The 22513-nt window shown below is 42.1% G+C and overlaps 1 protein-coding gene and 1 long non-coding RNA gene across 7 annotated transcripts in view; one reads left to right on the top strand and one right to left on the bottom strand.

Annotated features, from left to right (window-relative positions):
• The window catches only part of ALDH1A2 (aldehyde dehydrogenase 1 family member A2), a 93306-nt gene extending 81615 nt beyond the window's left edge, over positions 1-11691 (top strand). For 3 of the 5 annotated variants that reach the window (XM_068959111.1, XM_068959110.1, XM_068959112.1), the window contains one exon: positions 620-2957. In XM_068959111.1, coding sequence (XP_068815212.1) covers positions 620-692 — 73 coding nt within the window. In that variant the 3' untranslated portion in view covers positions 693-2957. Of the gene's footprint in view, positions 1-619; positions 2958-7472; positions 7515-10474 lie in introns of those variants that run through there. The other 2 variants (XM_068959113.1, XM_068959114.1) reach the window with 2 other exon arrangements.
• LOC104148307 (uncharacterized) overlaps positions 1-22513 on the bottom strand; it is a 90066-nt gene that overhangs the window by 27965 nt on the left and 39588 nt on the right. For both annotated transcript variants that reach the window (XR_695096.2, XR_011143837.1), the window contains exon 3: positions 208-307. This is a non-coding gene — a long non-coding RNA (uncharacterized lncRNA). The remainder of the gene's footprint in view (positions 1-207; positions 308-22513) is intronic.

Here is a 22513-nt window from a genome sequence, read left to right as displayed (position 1 = left end):
TCAGTAGTTTACAGGATCTGCTGTAAGATGCTGTGCCAGGACAAAAAGAGCTCTTCTAGTTAACTAGTGGAAATCCGAGCAGGCTGAACTCTCTTTCATACTAAGTGCAAATGCTGATTCCTGCTGCTGGATATTTTGACAGGGTAAAAGAGCAATGTGTTAGGAATCATGTTCAACTTTATCCAGGACTGTGAGTAGTTCACTTACCACAGTATGCAGCTTGGAGCTTCTGCCTCCTGAGTGCAAATATAAGCAGTAATTTTACTGGACAGTAGTGCAAGTCTTGTCATTTGGACGTTTGCAGGATCTGGAAAGGACAGAGGACATCAATTCACTTGGAATAGTTCCTCTGAGGGACAGTGGGTTTAATGTGGTTCTGTATCTCCTTATCAAATGCTGGAGCCATCTGTTGTTCTTCTGACCTAAACTGAAAGTTCATATTCAGGTTTTTTGAAAGATAGCATGAATGTAAATCTTGTATAAAGTAACAGACCAACAGGAAACCCATGCCTAGAAATTTAGGCTGTATCTTAACTTTGTCAAGGAATCACTTCATGCGTTTTTGCTCAGTAAGGAATTAATGACTGGTGTAAGCTGACAGCTGCAATTTGTTTTTTAGGGGTGAATGTGGATTGAGAGAATATTCTGAAGTTAAAACTGTGACAATAAAGATCCCTCAGAAGAATTCGTAAAATGATGAAAGACAAAGTTGTGCAGAAGAGCACAGGATTCCACCCTCTCTATTCCTTATGGGGACCAGCACTCAGGAATAAAAAGTGTTACACAATATATATTTAAGAAATTAAGTTGCAACATATATACCAGGCACATAATCACATAAGTAATGCAAGCCAACTCTGCATGTTTTCATAAAACTCTGCTGAGAACCTTTACATCTTTATAAAACAAACCATACAAACCGTACAAACGAGATAAAGTTGCTATTGGGCATCATTTAATAATGGTTCTACCTATAAAACTCTTAAGTGCAAATGCATGCACACACATATTTATCTCTTCATTAAATAAACAGAATAAGTCTTATTGCTTTCAAGTTGCCTTTTCAGGGCCTGCCTTCTGCTGATATTCTTGTTTCATACAGGGCTTTACAAGCCAGATTTCACCCCAAAATGCTAGCAGTGAGCGACATCAGCAAGTATCATCAAAAAAAAAAAATTGTGAACTGTAACCATCCAGAAATTGGTATATTGGCAACTTTTCAGTTAGCACACTCACATAAAGAGGTCAAACTGGGGAAGGATCATTACATGCATAATGAAATCCAAAAACTTATCAGTGAGATTTGGCTTTCAGACTCACAGCTTTTTGATTTTCAAAACTTATTTTAATAATTATGTTATGCCTTGCTTATTATAAGCAAAAATCCTCCCTCACTTAAAGGGACTTAAAAAGTTTTACCTGCCTGCAAAAAGAGCATGGCCAGGCAAGGTGGAAGGGGACTAAGGAGAATAGGAACAGATTTGAAGGCTTCACAGAGTATTTCAGCTTCACGGCTTGCTTAGTTTTGTTATTACTGTTGTTGTTTTCACCTTTTTTTCTTTTTTAAAGAAGCATATGCACACACAGACTCTGTAACCTTGTTTGCCAGTAAACTGTCCGTGATTATAGCAGATGTTTCTACTTCTACCAGTGGGAAATTGTTACTATTCATTACAGAAGGAATTATCCAGCAAAAACCCACCTGACAAGCAAGTTAGCTTGACTTCATTTTATTATGAAACGATGGCTTGCCATCCTCACCATGCTTGGGAGTCTCAGGTGAAGTTACCTGCTGGTAACTACAACTTCTTAGTGATGTCTGCTCTTTTCTTGACCCAGCACAAAAACATGTGTGAGCTCTTTTTAAGAGTCAGATATTTAAAACCACTGTCACACCATTCCCTGCTGCCTACAGAATCTCTTCCAACTTGCAACTAACAAACTAAACATCATCTTTTTCTTCTTTCCAGCTGCAGAATTCATCAAATTCCCAGACTTTTTTTTTTTAAAAAAAGGTTTTGCTTTATGTTTTAAGTTAGAATTAAGAAAATTTATTTTGAAAGTATAGTAGATCAGATGATTTACTGTAGCTACATTATGTGGAGTGTAAGGACAGAATTATAGACTCATGTGTAATAGTTTTCCTAGCTGCAGACACTATGCTACAAACCACTGAAAAGTCCAGACCTGATTCAGCAAATGATTTCTGCAATTCTTAACTTTCTTTACCCTCTGAGGAATTCCTCTTAGACCTTAAGTTAAGTGCATCCTTAAATATATTGCTGAATCAGGGCAAGATTATGCAGCACTTTGCAGTGTTGTGGCCCTCAAATCAACATTTTGTATTTATAACTCATGTCAATCTATGTGTGTGTTTTTAAAGCAATATGTATACATGATGTTATTTTGGAAATGACAGTACATTCACAGACATGGAGATGAGTCAAAATATTCCTGAGTTGTTAAATGCGAATATCATATACTCCTACTGTAGTGTATGTGAGCATTAAAAGAGAAAAACAAAAAAACACAGCAAATAAGAAATTAGTTATCTTTTTAACTGCAATATAATCTGTGAAAAAAGGAGATTTTATTTCTTTCCTCCTATTTACTTAAAAACAAAACTTTCTGTGCTAGCATCATTTATACTGTGTACTCTTTTGTATTCTTTTTGTGTGTTTTGTATGTCTGTGTGTTATTCCCAGTACTTTCAGGTAAATAATATAGAGTTGCCATTTTTTTTTTCAAGCTTTTCACTGCAGCTCCATTTGATGTATATGGACTTGTGAAATCCTTTTTTAATGTACCATCTGCATGGATCCAACAAAACATTTTTCCAGTCCCTGCAGCTTTTTGTTACAGTTTTTAATCATGTATATAGTTATATGTTATTAAAAAAGTAAAAGGATATTTTCTATGAAGTTTTTTCCATTAAAAAGGTTTAGAGAAAGACTTTACAGACTGAGACTCCTTTGTTGTTGACAGAGCTATAAAAATATTAAAAAAAATATTTTCTTAGCAAAAAATCTGTTCTCACAGTAGCTTTATTTTCATTTGCAAAAGTGAATGAAGTAAAAGGACGATTACATTTTCTGGAATATTATTGCAGCTGTATGAAAAACACTTGCGAATTGCAGATCTAGGTCATAGCCAAAGTTCATCCTTGCCCTCATGGTCATAAAGTTTAGCTATTGGGGAAGATTTGAAATCATCAGACCCAGTGGGGCACCCTTGCAAACTGCTGCATCACAGCTTGATTTTTGGATAACGTTTAAAAAAATTTTGATGCCTTTTCTTTCTCCAGTAGATGAGTCACAGAGATGATTAACAATCAGATCATTTATGGAGTGATATTCCACTTGTCTTTAATTTCAAAATCCTAAAAAGGGGGAAGAGGACAGACTGAATATTAATTTGACAGTCGATAAAATTCACATGGCCAGGTACTATACAGCTCCTCCTCAGGCAATCCCTTAATTCCAAGATTACTTTCATTGCCAGCAACAGCGTTCCTCTTTTGAAATGTTGCCTGTTTAGACAGTGTAAAACAGCTACTCAGTAATAACAGTGAGCTACTTCATTGTACGGCAAGCATTTGTTATACCTCAGCATCACAGCATAATGCTACTGATTTAATCAGTGCTCTAGAGGCAATCACTGTACATTAAGTAACTTGGCTAAAGCAGATGGGACAAAAGAGAACCACAATTAAGAGTAGCAGTGAAACTGAAATCTAAAAAAGGAGCACTGTTCCTGAAAGTCTGGGAAATCAAGAATATAGTAAGCAGGGTTCCATTTCTGCTTGTCTTATCCAGTGGCACGGACGAGCCTTTGTCGTGGCCCTGCCTGGGCAATAAGCACTTTCCATAGTCTTCCTGTCTCTCTGACCTGTTTGCAACCTGTTTCACCACCTCAAGCAGTCACATATGGCAAAAGAGTGTTTTTCTAAAAGCAAATTAAAGTAAGAAAACTTGCTCTGGAACCCATGCAAAACAAGGGAGTGTTGTCATCTAAGGAAAAAAACAAAATCCAATCCATAGTAAGCAACCAGTCTGTGGAGCCCCAGGCAAATGAGAGTAAATGTATCAATAAGTGTGTATGTAGGTGTAATAAAGTCAGAGTTTGGAAATAACTGTGTATTTCTTCTGGAAAAGGATGTGAACAAAGGCAAAAAGAATTTCAGTTCTGTGGCCTTCACACAAAGCAATGGATGTTGACAATACTTGGGTAGCATTGACGCACTGATTAGCACCTGTTACAAAGAACCATCTCTCCCTTCTTCCCCCCAGAGGCCAGAATGAAAAAGCTTGCCTTGCCCAGCAGTGTTACAGGGCTCTCTTATTCCTCAGTTCTGTCCTGGAAAAGCCAGAACCTGTAATAACTCACTGAGTTCAGGGCACCAGTTTGGCTAGGGAGGAAGTCAAAGACAAGCAATACACTATGCTGTTGCTTAAGGCTCCCTCCTGCATGGTTACACCTAGAGCTCTGGAGAGCTACATTCACAAGCACCTTACATTTGCATCCATGCATCTCCATTTACCGCATATTAAGCCTATCAACACAGGAAGTGAGTTTTCTAATCGCAACTTTATACCACAGTGACTGATACTGAGCACTGTACAACTCATGCTGTCTCTACGAAGAAGCAGGAGAAGCCTCTGTGGCTATTAGATGCCATCAGCGTTCCCTGCAAATAGAGCTCTCTGAGCACAATAGACTACAGTTGCATAAAATACATCTTTCTGCCTTGTTAATCAGAGGGTTAATTCTATACTGTATTCTCAGTGTCCACTGACAGCACGTGGGTGTCAGGGAACTAGATGTGCCTCTGCCAGAAAGCTTTTCAAGGTGTGCCATGTTCTCTGACAACATTCAGTGGATTGGCTGTCCTGGGTAAGAAGCCTGAACGCTGTTTGCTGTAAGGGAGAGCATCAGCCATCCATGAAGAGAAAACACAGATGGTACTGGCCCTTCTCAGGTCCTGTTTGGAGCGTACACAGATGAAGTGAAACTAGTGGCAAGCTAGAGTCAGGCTACAAAGAATAAGAAAAGTGCTTGGAAACTTTTGAAGTGAAGCAGGGGACTCTGGCACTTTTGAAATTTGGGCCATTTATAAGGTTGGATTAAGCTGACGTGAGAGTAGTGGTGTAATTTCGTGTGACTAAAGCGTGACTAGAATATGCTGCCACCTGGGTCCCATTTTCCTCTTCCACATAGTGCAATGAGGAGTGCTGGCTTGCTGGTTTCAATAAGCGCTTGCCTAATTTTTTTAGAGGACTAGAACTTACACACTGGAATTCAAGGTTAACACAAGCCAGGTATTATTATGTCCCGCTACAGTGCAAGTTCAGCCATTTTTGTGGTCAAGAGCAGGTTAAGCTGTCTGTGTAGCCACAGCTGCTATACTGGAGGAGTGCTTAGTGCCAAGTGCCTGACTAAAATAAAGGCCTAGAGGACGTGCACACATGTATGACTGAGAATCTGTCCCGAAGAACTGTCAGGAAACAGAGGCAAAAAGGTAACTTGCTTCTTGGTACAACTGAGATAGGTCACCCAAGCTGTTGTATAATGTTTCTAATCCCCTTAGATTGCTGTTAAAGGCAGAGAAAAAACACATCTACATGCTGATGATTCATAAGAATGTGCTAAGTCTCAAACAGATCAGCCAGCTGAGTTTAGGTCCTGAATCCTCACCAAAAGTGAACCTCATTCCCCTAGCACAGGTTACTGTAGAGCCCAGCTGCACAGCAAAGACCACAACTACCTTTTTCTGATATCTACAAATTTAAATCCCCTCAAACCACTAGTGAAAGGAAGGACAGCACCCATGATCTACCATTTCTCTGTGGCAAGCACTTGCACTGTTACTTGCCATGGGTTTATAGGATGAATTTTCTAACAGTAAATAAGAGGCTGCCCTGCACTGTGCACATACTTTATGGAGGGTCTTTGCCATCAGCTGTAATGCCCAGAAGTCTCCAATGCCCAGGAAGGGTCTCTGACACAAATCAACTTAAGGATCAATGAAGGATATTAACTCAACTTAACTCAACTTAAGGATCATTGCTGATATATTCCCCAGTGAATTACCATAACCAATCCTCATATTGTCTTCTAATCCTAATATGTATCATCTAATCCTGCAACTCTGGGCTCTTTTCAAGGTGCTTTTGTCTGCTTGATGTCTCCTGCTGGGAACTCCTAAATAAATCTAGATTGTGTAACCACAACAGCAATACACTGTAAGAAAAGCTCAAGCTGCAGAGTTTGCCAAGGAGGCTGTGCACACAGTGTGCTGAAGTAACCCAAAAGGCTGCTTGTGAAATGTTTGTGCTGCTGGCAGGCAGCACATTGCCAGGACAGATCACACACGCATTTGCACATCAAATGAAGCTGCACTGATCTGAGAGCATGGGAAAGGCCTGTCTTGAACGGCATGTGTCCTACTTCCTAAACATGTATATTTTACACTTTACACTTGGTTATTGGCCAGATTGAAAGTACCGCAAGTTCCCCAAAGCTTGTCGTTTTGCCTTTGAAGTGGAACTGTTTGGATAATGTTTCCTTTGGCAATTTATCTATGTAACAAAGCAGAAACCTAGCTCCACTGGCCTCTCAACAGTCCACTGCTAGCTTTTGTCAAAGTATTCATGCATTTGTGTATGCTCACACACACACAAACACACCCAAAATTTGATCATTTTTAATGACCTTGCTTAACTACTATCCTTTTTCCTCATGGCTTCTCATGACGGGGCTGGTGGAATTTGTACTAATAGGAACTCATTTCATTTGTGGACTTTTCCCCTGTAAAGGTGTTCTTTGTAGAGGTGCATGGTCAAGTTTCTATTTCTTTCAGCAGCTGAATTAGCAAGAAATTTGTGTGCAGCTCACTGCCCCTGATGAACAAAAAGAGAATGTGTCTGCACTGGCAAAAGGGCTCCAGCTCACACTCCACTGGTTTTCTCAGCCTCTCCTGAGAGCACAGGATGGGATGTGGAATAGGATCTCTTGCAATATTTCTGCTGTTTCCCTGCTTTCTGTTGGTCCAAAACCTCTCCCACAGTCTTTGGCATTCTAAATCCAATCTAAAGCACAGTCAGTGCCAGGCAAGAGAGGCCGCCTCTTCTCTTTTAACTTGGACCCTCACAAACACAAAAGTTTGTGGGAAGGACCCTGCATAGAAAGGTCCTCCTCACCCCATGAAGAACTTGCAGGGTAGGGACAATGGCTAAAGTAGTCCCCTTGCATCTGCTGGCCCTGACGCTGATCAGAAGGCCCAGCTGCCCAGGCGCCGTGTGCAGATGGCTCTCACGTGGAGCTGGCTAGCAAGATGCCCGTCCCCAGGTTGCAGTGCTGTGGGGGTTAACCAGATGGCCTTTATTCAAATGCAAGCATTGTAAGAAGCGCGTATTCTCTTTTCAATACAACCTGGTCATGAAAGTAAGGAGAAAAACACATTGTCTCCACAGAAAAGTACATTCATAAGAGTTACCAGCCTGCGGTTCCTGAGTTGCCTGAAGCTCCTAAGCAGTACAAGGTAAGCTCCTATGCCAGGCTGTTACTTGGCAGCAGGACTGCCTGATCACACGGTGCTGTGTCCCACACAGGGGAGGAGGTGAGTCTAGGGAGGCACTGTGCCTCTGCCACCCTGGCAGGGAACTGCAGCAGTGAACACTCCTGAGACTCGGTCCCGGGTTGCCCTGCTATGCGTATCTTGCACCTCATGCCACAGGAAGCCATTGCTAGAGAGCTCCTAGGGACTGATAAACTGGCCAGGCCCGTGATCACATCAACATATCTGGAACCATCTACTCCCATGATTGAAATGGCAGCAAAAGCTACAGCTATTCCTGCTCCATCCTTGGTGCATTGCTGGCTCTCCAGTAGTCTTTCCCTTGCTGCATTTGCCTTCCAAGATAAACTGCATCTGCCAAACGTTTATGGGAAACAAACACCCAAGAAACGTCACTGGTGCAACAGATTTTTCCATGAGTTTCCTTAGGAAATTCTGTACATTTGACCTTTTCCACTGTTCCCATTAGATTCCCTTGTGTGAACCTCTCTGATGCCACCACTTCAGATTGCTCTGTTGGGAAAATGGCAGCATACCCCAGCTCCCCAGTCCTTTCCACAAAGACTCAGAAGCATGTTCTTATCTCCTGTAGCAACTTTATCACTAAGGCTCTGGGTCAAATGTTTTAAGTTAATTCCTTGTTCCATTACAATAGACATAAAAAAATATGATGACTAAATCACCACAAATTACGTTTCTCAGTGTTTCAAATCACCTTACAGCTCTTCCCTATAAAAATCCTAAATCTGCTCTCTTCCCTGTGGTGAACTGCACATGTATTATACAAGGGCCGGCGCCCAGCTCTGTTACAAGACGGGGCTGCCGGTCGTTTCCATTTTAAAAATACATAGAACATCCTGAGCTCTTTCTCAGGGTTTTGGCATTGAGGCTCTTTTAACTAACTGTATTCTTAGGTAGAACAGCAACAAATGGCTCAATGATTTGTTTTTACAATGTCCACTCTAGGAAGACTAATTACCAGCTAGCCTTCTAGTGTGCAGTTTCAAACATTTGGGGCCCCATTCTTTTTCAGGCAAAATTCATACTAAGGACTGCAGAATCTGTCGGGGCGGGGGCATTTTACTGAAAGTTTCTAAAAGCTTTACGATTATGGACCAAGAGATTTCATGGCACTTCCAGAATTTTGAAAAAGTATGTAGGAAAAAACCCATGCTTTTCTCTGTATTGTTGTTTGCCTGCTGGGGAGTAATACAGTCACCAAAACAAAGTCACTGCAAACGCTGTTCTTAGCTGTTTTGCACACGCAGCTCAGAGGAACAAAGGTAGATTTTACGCATTAGTTGTGAAAGCTGTGTTCAGCAGCAAGAACCACACTGCACAGAGCAGTTCAGGGTGTTAAGCCACTAGCAGATTCTGCCTGACAAAGGAAAACAAACTGATGGGCTTCTTCCGATCTGTCTTCTTTTAATACAAAGTTTCAGGACAATCGATTTTCCTTACTCATTCTTCTCCCTAATGCACTTCTCTCTTCTTAATTTTTCTGCCTCTTGTAGTAGATGGTGCCTGCCTAGAGGTCCTGACTCAGCAAAGTACTGAAGTATATGTGCAACTTCATTGTGCAGATAGTCTCTGCTAGCATTTTCCAGCTTTGCCATTAAATGCTGGGCAGGCTTGGCAGCAGCTGTGTTCCTGGGTAAAGCAGACTGCAGAGCCGAGGCAATAAACCTAACTGACTTTCAGACTCAGTCACAGTAGCCAGCATTCAGTAAGTCAGAATTAGTCTCATCTGCAACAGCCTATATTAATGAACTGTAAATGACCAGTCTCACTCGCCTTTTTTCCCATTATAGATATCAAGCTTTATAGCAAATAATTTTGTAATCTATTCTTATCAGGAAATAAAGCAGCAGCAAAGGTACTATATATTCACAACTCATTGTTCAGACATGTTTTCATAACCTTTACATTTAAAAATAAACAGTCACAGACACTTGCTAGGTTTCCATCCACAGTCCAGTCTTTCCCTGTTTTGAAGGGTATTTAAAGCTCTGGTAGACATGCTTCTTTACATTAGCTTGATTCACAAACCATCTCCCACTGCAGTCACAGGCAAATTAGTAGCTGAAGAACCGCAGACACTGCTGATTCAGAGACAAAAACCTGATCAACCAGGATTAAGTTTACAGGAGGGAAGAGGACATGGGAGTAGCTGGCTTCGCCCTCCCCTTCCCTCCTTAGCACGCTTCCTACACCATTAGTCATGCACTTGGTCCTAGGTCTCCTGCACAGCAGCTCCTCTACATCCCTCTCCGGCTCATGGCTGCATCTGTCCTGTAAGCCATATTACTTTTAGAAGTCTTGGTGGAAAGGTTCCTCTATGTATAAGAAATAAAAGTTACAGAAACCTCACACATACAAGAGTCAGAATTTCCAAAATCCAGACAGTTCAGATCAATGGATTTGGTTCAGCTGCTTATTTAGGTCATGGACACTCATGAAATTCAGTTCTGGAAAGAAATTTTTCCTCTCTTCAGGGGGTGCAGATACAGCCACTTCCTATGGAATATGTTCATAAGGTAAATAGACTTTGGATGGTCCACAAACCAAACTGTGAAGCACACAAGGAGTCAGAGTTACAATGTAAGTGTCCATTTTGAAACAGTTCTAATGAAATGAAGTTATTTCAGCTGCAACAGCCTGCAGGGATGACAATATTTGCTTTCTTCTGCATCATCTTTGTCAATGCTCCATTCGCATTGTGGCACAAAAAAAGAAAAAGATGTTAATTGATCACCTGACTGTTTGTATGTAATCCATCAAAACCATGGCCCCACAGTCCTCTGCAGACACTGCAGAGATAGTGATAGAGCTTTGAAGGTCTTATAAGTGAAGTGAAAAGCCAGAAAAAAGAAAGTAATGATTATTCCTATTTTACAGACAAGGAGCTGCCTAAGAGAAGCAAATGAAACGACTCTTCCCACAACTACAGAGGGAAATCAGCAGCAAAGGCTGGAACCAGGCACAGATCTCCTCCTCCTAACTCACTGCCCTACTTAGTACCGTCCTTTTTCCCAACCCGCGTTTCTTTCATATAAACACTGTACTTATCCTATTTCAGTAAAAAATTAAGACATGCAATCGCACAGACAGAGAGGTGATGAGACTCCTACAGATCGAGAAATTCTATTTGCCAAAAGATGCGTAGAAATAGACTGAAAATATTTTTCACTTCTGACACAATGAGCTGGAGAAAGCCCTGGAAATGCTTTGGAACTATTGATCTTAAGACCTTAAGCAAGGGGCCTGATTTTGTTTGTTACAAATAGCCACACCAGCCATTTATCTCTACATATTTATACTCTATGCAGGATCTCTCAGCTAATAAATAATACCTTCAACTTTCACCAGGGCTTCGCCGTAGTCAAATGAGCTCTACAGCACTTGTCTCAGTTTACTGCAGTTTTGGTCAGTTGTTTCCCATTTCTCCATAGCTGAGTGGCAAGCTCTATACCCGGATGTGACTGTAACCTTTACACACAGACATTTAGGCCACAGCCTTTTCATTTGAATGCACACAGTGCAATCCCTTGCCTTCCCCTCCTCTTCCCATTCCTGCATTTGCCCACTGCAACAAGGAGGTGAGTTTGCACAGCACCTAGGCAGTCAGTCCCTTCTGAGTTCACTGGGAATGGACAACGTTCAGCACCTCTGAAAACCTGGGGCACTGAGGCACCCGCAAGGCTTTAACTCAGGGAAGCAAATCAGCATTTAGGCACGAACTCGTGGCTGGCTGTACCTGACATCAAGTTGTCGTTGGCAGTCTAGAAACCTTTGAAAAGCTGGGTCTAGAGATGGGCCTAACTTGAGGTTTCTATATTTATAGCTGTCCAATCTAGATGTTTAGGCACCCATTAAAGCCAACGGAGGTCCAATCAATGTAATCAGTAGCTTTCAAGGGCTCTAGGCAGAGATGAATTGTTCTCTAGACTCTGTTGACTAGATATCTAAAGGCTGCAACCAGAGCTTAAGCACATAGATCAGATGTCAGCACCTCCAGCACAAACATTTCAACTTTGAGTGAGATTCACCTTGTACAGGTTCCTAACTTAGCAATCCCATTTGAAAATTGTATCCTTACCTAGATTAATTCAAATTATATTCAATATTTAATTTTTTAAATTCAAAACTATTGATGATTTGGATGTCAAAGTTACATAACTATGTATGCAACTTGCTGGGTTACCCTAAAGGAACCCTTATTAAAGGTTCTTAAAAACTCTATTGTGTTTTGTGCATCTTGAGGACTCACAGCACCAAGGTACCAACATACAACTGCATTGGAACAGACGCAGAAACAGTGCCTTGAGAATGTCAAAACTAAATAAAAGAAAGCTACAATTTTAGACAAAAAAAAATCTTATCTATATAAATATACACACACAGATAGAACAAAATAAATTTATAAACAGACAGTAGACATTCATTTTCAGTTCTGAATAGCCACCATCCTAAATGCTAATGATTTTGTAAACAGATCAGATAATTAACAACAATACTTTTTTCTAAATTCTTGACACTTACTCTCTTTGGGTCTTTATTCACCTAAGCACATACATAATGCCATTTATGTCTGCCTGTATGCTATTTTCCCTCCTCTTTTATCACTAGTCTCAGCAACTCTTTTGCTGTCTAACACTGAGCAAGCTGCATATAGTCACACTAGCCACTTGCTCCTGATCTTAGCTCCTGGTATTTTCCTTCTACAGTGCAACTGTGTGTGCAGCACCTGATACCTTTTAGGACGATCCAGCTGCCTTCACAACTACAATAATATGCTTTAGCCAGTGCAAACAAGTGATGCAATGCAAGCTGTGTTCTTCCTGAGGGTGGAGAGCATCCCCAGCCAGGCTCTCAACTTCTTTTTTCCCAAAAAGAACAACTTGCAAGGTCACTCTTGAACCCTTACTTCCCATGAGGTGGCCACAGTCCACCCTACAGAGCTAAGGGGGAAGGAAATTAAACTTTGAACTATCTTTATTCATACACTGCGTGTATGAACTAGCAAACAAAGCAACATAGAGCACCAACTGACTGCAGCTTTGTTTGCAAGGACTGAAAGATTCTCCTAAATAATCTGAAAAGGTACATGGCTAGTAATGACTTCATGTGGCTTTATTTGGAAGCCTAAATTAGATGGTAGCATATCAATGTATAACTCATGTATAATTTCCAAATGCATGAGCCTTAATTACTGTTTTACTGTTTCTACAGAAGTTGCTGGTGATTCCAAATCCAAATCTATCATTCAAAATTTGGTTTAATTCAAAGAAAAACAACACCCTCTAAACAGATTATAACTTCTATAATTTTTCTCTTTAAAGCCTAGTGGAAACGGAGAACACTAGAAGATATGAATTAGTCTAAAAAGAATTTGACAGGATTAGTACTGTAACAATTTTTAAGTACTTATATTAATCAGTTTTCTTTATATGACCATCATTGCATGACCACCTAATAGCTATGTTTGTCATTCTGATTTATATAAATAACATCTTTTGATTATGACTATCTTCTTGAAGCAGCCAAAATATGTATCGCTGAGTTGGCCATTAATATGATTTGGGCTTTTCGTATTGTTTCAAAAAAGTGAGGATTTCAATAATACATTACACAAATTTGAGTCGATGCATATTTCAAACACATAACTAGACATGAACAGAAAAGCTTTTAGAAGGCCGCAAACAAATCAGATGCATTAAGAAGTACTTTGAATTTTTGCAAAAGGTTGAATATCACTGAACTGTGATTGAGTTCCAAGTACATCTCTTTTCCTGCTCATTCACTGCCCTGTTTCATTCACATTCTGAATCTATTTCGTCATTCAGCGCATCAAATAATTTTTTCTTGTTATCATTCTCTCAGTCCAGCTGGCTCTGGTTAGAAATCTGTTCTTGAGACAGTCCAACCTGTTCTCCATACCAAAGAATGACAATAAGCAACCAGACTTCTTAAAGCCCAGAGCAGTGCTGTTTCTGATCCTTTCAGACATCGCTTAGCTATAAGATAGAACAAAACACTTTAAATACCAGCTTGCAACTAAATCAAGGTTCTTACCTAATGATCTAAAATGCCTCACAAACCTCATCTTTTGCCCTAAATGCATACACACAAACGTAAAGACTTTCCAAACCAGAATACATCGCTGCGCATAGAAGTAGACATGAGAATACATAAAGGACAGAGGCTGGTTATTCTGCACTACTGGAAGGTTCTCAGGCTGTACATGGCCTGCAATAGTCTGCAGGGAGCCTTTTATACCACCAACAAAACATAGTTGCTGCTATTGCTGCTACAACATTTTGTAGCACCACCCAAAGCAAACAGCATCTGCAGCGTTACAAAGAGCCATTCTTGGGGCACCCTGGACAGGACTGGACTGAAAATCGGCAGCTGAGATATACAATATAAATAGCATCAAGTTTTCTTGCATCATGTAGTATGATCTACTTAAATTTTAGTCTTAGCATGTTTTGTCCATGTCATTCCATAGCATCTATAGGAATTAAGACCCAAACGCCAGACCCTCCAGTAGTTGACATCTGTGGTCCCAAAGATGTGTTGCACAACAAAGAAGGATGTAACACTGAAGAAAACATGTGACTTGGGAAAGAATAAAAAATAAAAAAACACTTGGGAGGGGGGAGAAGAAATGACAAAAAAAGACACAACTTCAATTTTTTTTTGAGCAGGGCAGAACAAATGTTTGACTGAAAAGCTTCAGGTCCAGCTGGGAGAAGGCCAAGACTAATTTAACCTTTGGTCAAATGGTTGGGAGTTAGCTAGTTTCCTTTTTCCTCTTACATCACTCCCAGAGATTTCGACAAAAATAATATGGCCCCGATTACATGACATTACAGGCTCTCAAAATGCACTAGGGAGGACAGTGTTGAAACCCCTCGGAGGCAAATTAATCCCAGCAAAGCAACAGCTGTAAGATTGCTACAAACAGGGAAAACAATCACAATGTTTGCAGGGTGTACTTATATCGTTCTAACATACCTTATTAAGGGGATTAGACTAATGGAATTTTTTGTAACAGGTTGGACGGCCTTGTATCCTCATTAAAATATCCATTACGCGGTTGCATGTAGTCGCTGTTAAGAAGTTTAACCACTCGGTACACGCTTTTAAAAACCCAAAGCAGAGCCAGGTATAAGATGATTTATCTTGCTTTCAGGAAACCTGTGCAGTCAGAGAATACGCGACCTGCGGGTCCTTTTCAAACCACGGGAAGGGCTCACCCCTTCTGTCCCCGTCCGCCGGGCCAGCCCCGGTGCTGGGTCCGGCCCCCCACCCCGGCACGGCCCTCAAGGAGCCCCCGGGGCTAGCGCAGAGAGCTTCTGCACCATTTCCACTGAAAAAAGGAGAAAAAGAAAAAAAAAAAGAGGTCCTATGGAAGAGACACCCCTCTCCTGTCCCCTGCTTTCCGGTTACTCTGTAAACACGTACGGTATCGCGCACACGCTCTTCTCCTCTGCTGTAAAACCACTCTGGCTGTAGCCAAGACGCTCATTTTGGACAGAAACGCGCTGAGCTGAAGGCCGACCCCGGTTCGAGCCTCTGCTCCAGGACCCCGCCGCGGGCGCCCCGCGCTCCCCTCGGCCCCTGCTGCCGGGGGGCCGGGGCGGAGCGCGGCCGCCTGCCCCTCGGCCTCCCAACCCACCTCCGAAGAGCGGCGCATCCGACTTTCAGGTGGGCCAGACGGCAAAGAAGGAGAGGCAGGAGAGACAGGCAGGAGGGAGAGGCTGGGGCAGCCGCGGCCCCTCGCTGCTGGGCGGCAGTGCCTTCCAGAGCCTGCCGGAGCCTTCCGGAACCTTCCGGGGCGGCCGGCCGCAGCAGCGAGGAACGGCTGCGGCGCCCCGGCTCCCCACCCGCACAGTCGCCGTTAGGGCCCCCCGGGAACGTTCACCTGTCTTTTATTTCATGGTATTTTACAATTTGCTGCCCCAGGCGTCGCTGTGGAAACCCCCAGCGTTGCCCTTCTCCTGCGGCGGGGCTTCTCCCCCGCCGGCCCTCGCCCAAGGAAGCCGCGCGGCCGGGCTGCTCGACGCTCGCCGAGCGGCGGCCGCGCGTGAAAGACTTAGCGGGAAGGCAGTGCCGGCAGCAAAAATAGCTCCCTACGCTCCTAACAGCCGGCGGAAAGCCGTGCAGTCGCGAGCGGGGCACGGGACCTCCGCCAGTGCTATGAGGAGCTAGGAAGATGGGGTTTTTTCTAAGCCGAGACAATATGCTCATATGGAGGAGCAGTTTTAGGTGCTTTGTGTTGCTGCTTTGAGAACAGGTGCTGATTATTTTTTATTTTCCATCAGACTTGCTTTGCGTTTCGTTTCTGCTTTCCAAATACTTAATTCTTGAATACATCACTTCAAAGCATTTGGAAGAGTAAGGACGTTTATGGCAACCAAGAATTATACGGATGACACATTCATTTTTAAGAACTGCTTTTATATATAGTAAGCTTAATGTTATCAGAACCAATTTAACGTGATTGTCGTGATTTCTAACACTTCATGTAATAGACCTCAGCTACTATTGTCATGAATATTATGTAATAATAAATAGTATATCATGAATATTGCTGTGAAGTTTAATGGTTTTTTTACACACCATTGGGGTGTAAAAACATACTTTCTTATAGCAATTTTAACAGAAAGAGTATAATAAAATGTGTAACCATGAGAACAAGGAATCAATAAAACCAGTGAAAGTTTGTACAGCGTATCAGAAGTCCAGCACCACCCACAGCATCAAAAACTGCAGGTGCATGCACCTTTAGCTGTGCAGTTTCTGCTTCAGGCTTTGGCAGGGCTGTTGCCCATCTGCGGCCTGACATGTTGTGCCAGAGACCATCGTTTACACCCGAGAGCTCAGGGAAGCTTCCTAAAATCCTCCGTTTTCAGTATCCTCTGCTGTGCTGGAGCAAGGAGAGAGGAGGCTGCAGACACGCTCGCCCCTCTCGCTGAGCTGTGGAGGAGACTGGAAGCCCATCTTGTCCGTTGCTGCACGATTTGCAGCCACACATGTTGGTGCACAAAGTCATGGCGCTGGTCTACTGGGGAATTAAAAAAGTGGGGGCTTCTTCCACACCGGGTGCAGTCCAGCACGTGCAGCGAGCCCGCAGGCGTCTGGCGTGTGCAGTGGGAGTGGGGCTCTGGCAGTCAGGTGCTGCCGAGGACCATCGCCTATGGACAGGCAGGGCCTCCCCATGTTTCGAGAGGACTGGAGAGGGAGCCAGTCAGAAGGGACGTGGAGCTTACAGGAGGTCGGATAAGCAATTATGTGTGTTCTTGAGGAGAACAGAGCTGTCACTTCTTAGGAGATGCAAAGTATGTCTCAAAGACAAGGGTCTTCACTGCTATGCAAGGCATGCTTTGATGTTATTCCTCCAAATGATCTTTTAAGATCTACTGAATTGGAAAGGCATCTCTACATGTGGTGGAAGAAATAGTACGAAGATCTGTTGAGTAACGGGGTCATAATAGAGCACTTTCCTTGAAATTTAATTGTTCTGCAGGTATGCAAAAGATATACAAGTCTGCTGGGAAATAAATGGGGTTTTGCAAGGATCATTCCAAACCTAGGAAGCAAGAATGCTCTTGCTTCATAGATGCCTTATTAACTCTATATATTTTCATGTGATTTCTAAAGAAAGTTTACAATCTATTTAAAGTGTACAGTCTGTGCCAGAAAAAAAGACAAAAATATAAATCAAATAGTATTATGTTTTCCTCATTGTGCTATGAGAAATACTACAGATTATGCCTCACAGAACTACACACACACACACACACACACACACCTTGCAGAGTTGTAGTCTCTTCAGTGCTACGTTATGAAAGCTGTAGTCTCAAGTAAGCACTGAGTAAACGAGATAAAGTCATTTAAATATGGCCCATAGTGCAATAGTTACAGCTTTATTCCCTGTAGCTGACCCTAGTACCACGCTACTGCACAGGGCATGATCTTGGCTCTCCCTCAGCATCTAAACAAAGAAGTACCATTTGATAGCAGTGCTCTAGAACGGTGAGCAGAGAGATGCACCAGTTCTGACACAAAGTAAAGGAATGCAGGATGGTAGCAAGAAGGCTGCTAAGCTAGAGTGCACTAACACTGCTCTGAAAACTCAGTGTTTTCAAACAGGACATTAGAATATATGCTGTCCTGCCAATTCACATGCAAAAACAATAGCATGAATAAAAACAGGGATCAGTCACCCATGGCTTTCATGCCAAAAAAGTCAGCACAGGGATACATTCTGATAAATAAATCCTTCTTCACGTAGGAAGGCCAGTGTGTGGCCGAGAGCTGAGTCACAAAAGCTTTAGAGAGGTATCCATGGAAAGCAGCAGCTTCCACTGAGGTCAGCCCCCCACAGAGTCACACACCACCCATCGACTGACCCGTCTGGGATTCAGCAGGGGCTGGAAGCCTGGCCTTGCCAGGAGAAAGGTGTGATTAGCTCTGGTCTGCTTGCATGCTTCACCTCTCTAACTTTGGAAAGAAACATCCAGTTTGGCACTGCATGTGGTACTGGCCACTCCTAAAACGTTGCTGATCCCAGCAGTATAACATGCTGCTAAGCCAGTTCTTCAGCCTAAGGAAAAATGGCATAATTTTGGGAAAGTTGCTTTTCAAAAACTATTGGCACCATCCTTTTCCAGTAATTGCATGAAGAAACTCTTAGTGTTGTTTACAGGGCAGACTGATAAGAGAAAACTAATCAACCCACTTAATTTAGAGAAGCAATCAGATTAGAATTTGTGGTGCTGTTGTATTTTTGCCTTATTAATGACGGCAATATGGAAAAAAAATCCCTTCATGCAACTAACTAATCAAGATCTGTTTTGTGAAGGAAGCGGTAGATAGCTCAGTTTGCTCTCCTGAGATCATCCAATAGTCTCTGCTGTAAAAGCCTATGTGCACAATCCTATTTTTAATAGACTATTCTAAAAACTGAAGATAACAGTTTATAAAGATCAGTACACAACCTCACTGCATATGCACACACACAGGTATATGCACACATTATTGAAAGATACATTATTACTTAACATCTGAATACGAAGAGCCATGCTGATAGGCAGACTTCTCATGCCTTCCATTTCATGGTACACTTTTCTGTTGGGAAGTTATGGACATCAGAAAGGAAGAATAATGAAACTGAGGTCACAGAGTTATTTACACTGGTGGGCTGATCCCACAGCATTCCTGCATGATTTGATTGTTTTAATGACCCTCATTTTGGGACTCTGTCACACATTACATCTGATATTTGGATCTTAGTAAGTTGAAAGGGACACTGGGAGGTTTGTTTGGTTACTGTTACCAGTGAGTTAAGAGAAGGTTAAAAAAACCTGTCCCTGTTCAAGCCAATGGTACAATTCCCAATGACTTCAGGAAGTTTCCAAACTCCCTGCCCCAAAGCGCTAACAATCCAAACAGAAGAAGGAGCCCTGCAGAAACCAGGCTAACCAGGGACAAAGGAAGGGCCAGAGAAATGTGATGAAATTATTGAGGGGGAGAAAGAGCTTCTTTAAAATACAAGCTTTATTTTTAATTTTGCTGTTGAAAGGAAACTACAGAATTACCGCCTCAAAGACTTTTGTTTAGAGTTGGGAACTGATAGTCAACTGCTACATAAATTAATACAAGAAAAAGACTACAAAAAACCTTGTTCAGACCATAAGCAAAAACCTCATACTCCTGAGATGAGCCTTCCCTCTGGTTTTAGACCATTACTGTAAAGCTGTTAACCTTACAGATACTGTACGACAATCTGCCAGCAGGAATTAAAAGCACAATCCACAGTGACTGGAAAAAACAGACAGTGACACATTAGCAGCAAGGACGTGTAAGTATGACTGTGAATAATATGGCTCTGATCCTAGTGCAGAAGCTAAGGGCTTCATTACATTTAATTACTTCCGGCTTTAAATCAAGGCCTGCTTCAAAATGAGGGTGGCTTCTATTAAACTAAATTACTTTCCCCTCAAGCTCGTATGGAAAAGTACAGTACTGAAGGAAGACAGCTTCTATTAAAAGCAGTATGGTAAAGGTGCTACTGCCAATCTAGAGATGGTTTGTAGCTGGGAGCAGCTCATAAATGAAGTTTTATATGGTATCTGTCTTTAGTACTTTCTGAGGGAGAAACTTTTGTATTTGGCTCCGTTCCTTTCTGCTCATTTCTTTTTGCTGCTCATTGTGCTGCACTGAACTGTTACATAACAACCTTTCCCAGTGCAGAAGTTACGCATAGGAGCACACTGACTCTTTTTCCTGCGGGTTTCCCCATTCACAGGGTGGGTATAGGGAGTGACTGCGTGCTAATTAGCAAAATGAGACTTCCTAGAAACAGAGGTGCGGGCAGGTCTGCATGACTGCATGCTTGAGCATAGATTTCAAACATAAACACATTAAGCGATGGAAGAAACCCTCTCCCACAAAGGTCACAACACTTATATCCTGGACCTACCCAGACGACAGGCCCAATTAGTACTGGTTAAAAAAGGCAATAAGAAGAAAAACACCAGCAACAGCCCTCAATAAAATAATCTGCTGTGGGATACGCCAGATTCCTAGTAGACAAGCAGAAATGAAAATGAAAGATGAGTTACTCAAATCAAACCAAATATGAACTGAACAAGAATTTACCCAAATCTTCTGACAGGTTTTTTTAAATCCCTGTTGGGTTTCTGGCTCTCATTCACATTCAGCATCTGCTCTCTGCCCTTGATCACTACCCGAGTATTTGTTCCATGCACTTAATTTCATCTTCTTTCATTTTACAGCCTGTACAGTTCATTTTTTCATTCTTTGATTTGCCCTCACATTTTCTCAGCTTTCGATCTCTTTTTCTGGCCTTTTTTCTGTCTCCTAGCTTTATTGTCTCTCTCTCTCTCTCTCTCTCTCTCTCCCCCCCCCCTTTTTTTGCCTTAGCTTATACAGCCCTAAATTTCCCTTCCATATTTCCCTCTTGCCTTCCTGTCACCATTTGTTTTCTATCACCCTGCTTTTCTGCCGGCTGATGTTGGAAATATTTCAGGAATTTCTAATTCACAGCACCATGAGAACTGTTATCTTCGCGTTTTCACTAGTGAAAGCGCTCTCCGTGAGGCAAGGCCGGCGACGGAGCAAGCCGGGGATGCAGAGGCTCGGGATGGACTCTTCCCGAGCCCACTGTGCCTCCGGAGTGGTACGCTCCGGTGTGGAATGTGCGAGAGGAAGCCGGGTCCGTGGGGAGCGCAAGGGCTGGGGGCAGGGAACGCGTACTGAAAAACCTCAAATTCCACACAATAGAAATGAGCACAGGAGAAACTGAAATGCAAGAGAAAAGCAGGATGAGGGAGCAGCTGGAGGAGAGTGGGGGGAGGACAGGAAAAAAAAAAATACACCCACTGACACCACACCCTAGTCTTTGAGTTTTTCTTCCATGCAGGTGCAGATGAGCAGCAGCACCAGCCCTTGCTAATATTCACTTGCTCTGTGTAGTAATAATAAGAAAACCTCAGACCTCAATCTACCCATTATTTCATTCCTTGAGCAAGGTTAGGGGTCACCTTTAAATCAACAACCGCAAATGAAAGGCAATTACATGGAATAAAAAATGATCAGTCACAGAAAGAGCTGGCCAAGGAATGGACCACTGGTGACATGTCATTGTAGTATCGCAATATGCCAACCCAAAGTCACCAGAGACAAAAATAAATAAATGGATGAGTGACTGTATTCCAGGATCTAGAGATGTCTCAGGAAGGGAGCATCAAAGGTTAAACCACCTACTTTGTTATTGCTTCTGCTGCTCCTGCTATTGTTATTTGTATTCTGATATCACCAAGAGGCCTCAACCAAGATTGAGGCTGTTGCGTTAGGCACAAGATAAATACGCACAGGAAGAGAAAGTTCCTGTTTTAAAAACTTAAAGCTTAATAGATAAGATGAGCAAGAAGTTGAGGAAAAACAGAGATAAAGAGAATTGAAATGACTCAAACTGAGCCACATAACAGGTCAGTGAGAGAGCTCCTATCCTATCTTTTATAGTTGCTATGAATCGAATAGGAAGAAACCTGGAATATTATGTATATTACTACATTTATTGTTTAGAAATGGAAGAATGCCTTAAGCTTTTCTATCCACATTGATGGAAGCCTCTTCTGTATATCCAGATATGTTAGTTCATGTTCTGTGTTTGCTAGATTGGTCCTTCACATGACCACCACACTGTTTCACTACGACGAATACACATTACCATTTACAGGTCACATGTAGATGGTGATGAGCTCAGCATCTGTTCACCTAATAGAGGATATCTTTCACTTATCTAATTCTTGTCCTTTTTACTTTCAATTTCCACACTGGCTTTAATCAAGTTCACACAGTCTCATGAGCTGTCAGAACTGTAAGGCTGTTAGAGAAAAGGTGACCTCGATCACCAGGTAGGATTCCCACAGCTCCATCAGTTCTTGAAGCAATCTCCACTTCAGCTTCACATTCTCCAAAAGTTATGGTAAACAGTTTGCTAACATACCACCTTCAAGTGCATACACCTTTGTTAACACATCATAGGTCCTCCAACCGGACCCATGCACAAAAAGCTGATTTATGTCTGGAGGCACACTTTATTAATCACTTTCCAGTACAGATGCAAAAAAGTTAAGCAGCTGAAATTCAAACAATATTGACATTCAAGCTACTGGCTAGTAAAGGCAGCCGCATATTTACATGATATAACAGCAGCCATTGTGCCAAACAACGGCAAGACAAGCTAATACTCAAAACCAGTATTTTAATATGTTTTCAAACAATTTATTGAAGAGCTACAACCTGCTAATGTAAGATATAGCAGACAGGTCCTTAACTCCTAAGTGCATATTACAGATGTATCAAGACGAGGCTCATGGAGGAAATATAACTACCATT

Source organism: Struthio camelus, chromosome 12 (assembly GCF_040807025.1).
Source record: "Struthio camelus isolate bStrCam1 chromosome 12, bStrCam1.hap1, whole genome shotgun sequence".
Lineage (NCBI taxonomy): Eukaryota > Metazoa > Chordata > Aves > Struthioniformes > Struthionidae > Struthio > Struthio camelus.
Note: the sequence above shows the minus strand (reverse complement) of the source record. Positions and strands in the feature narration are given on the sequence as shown.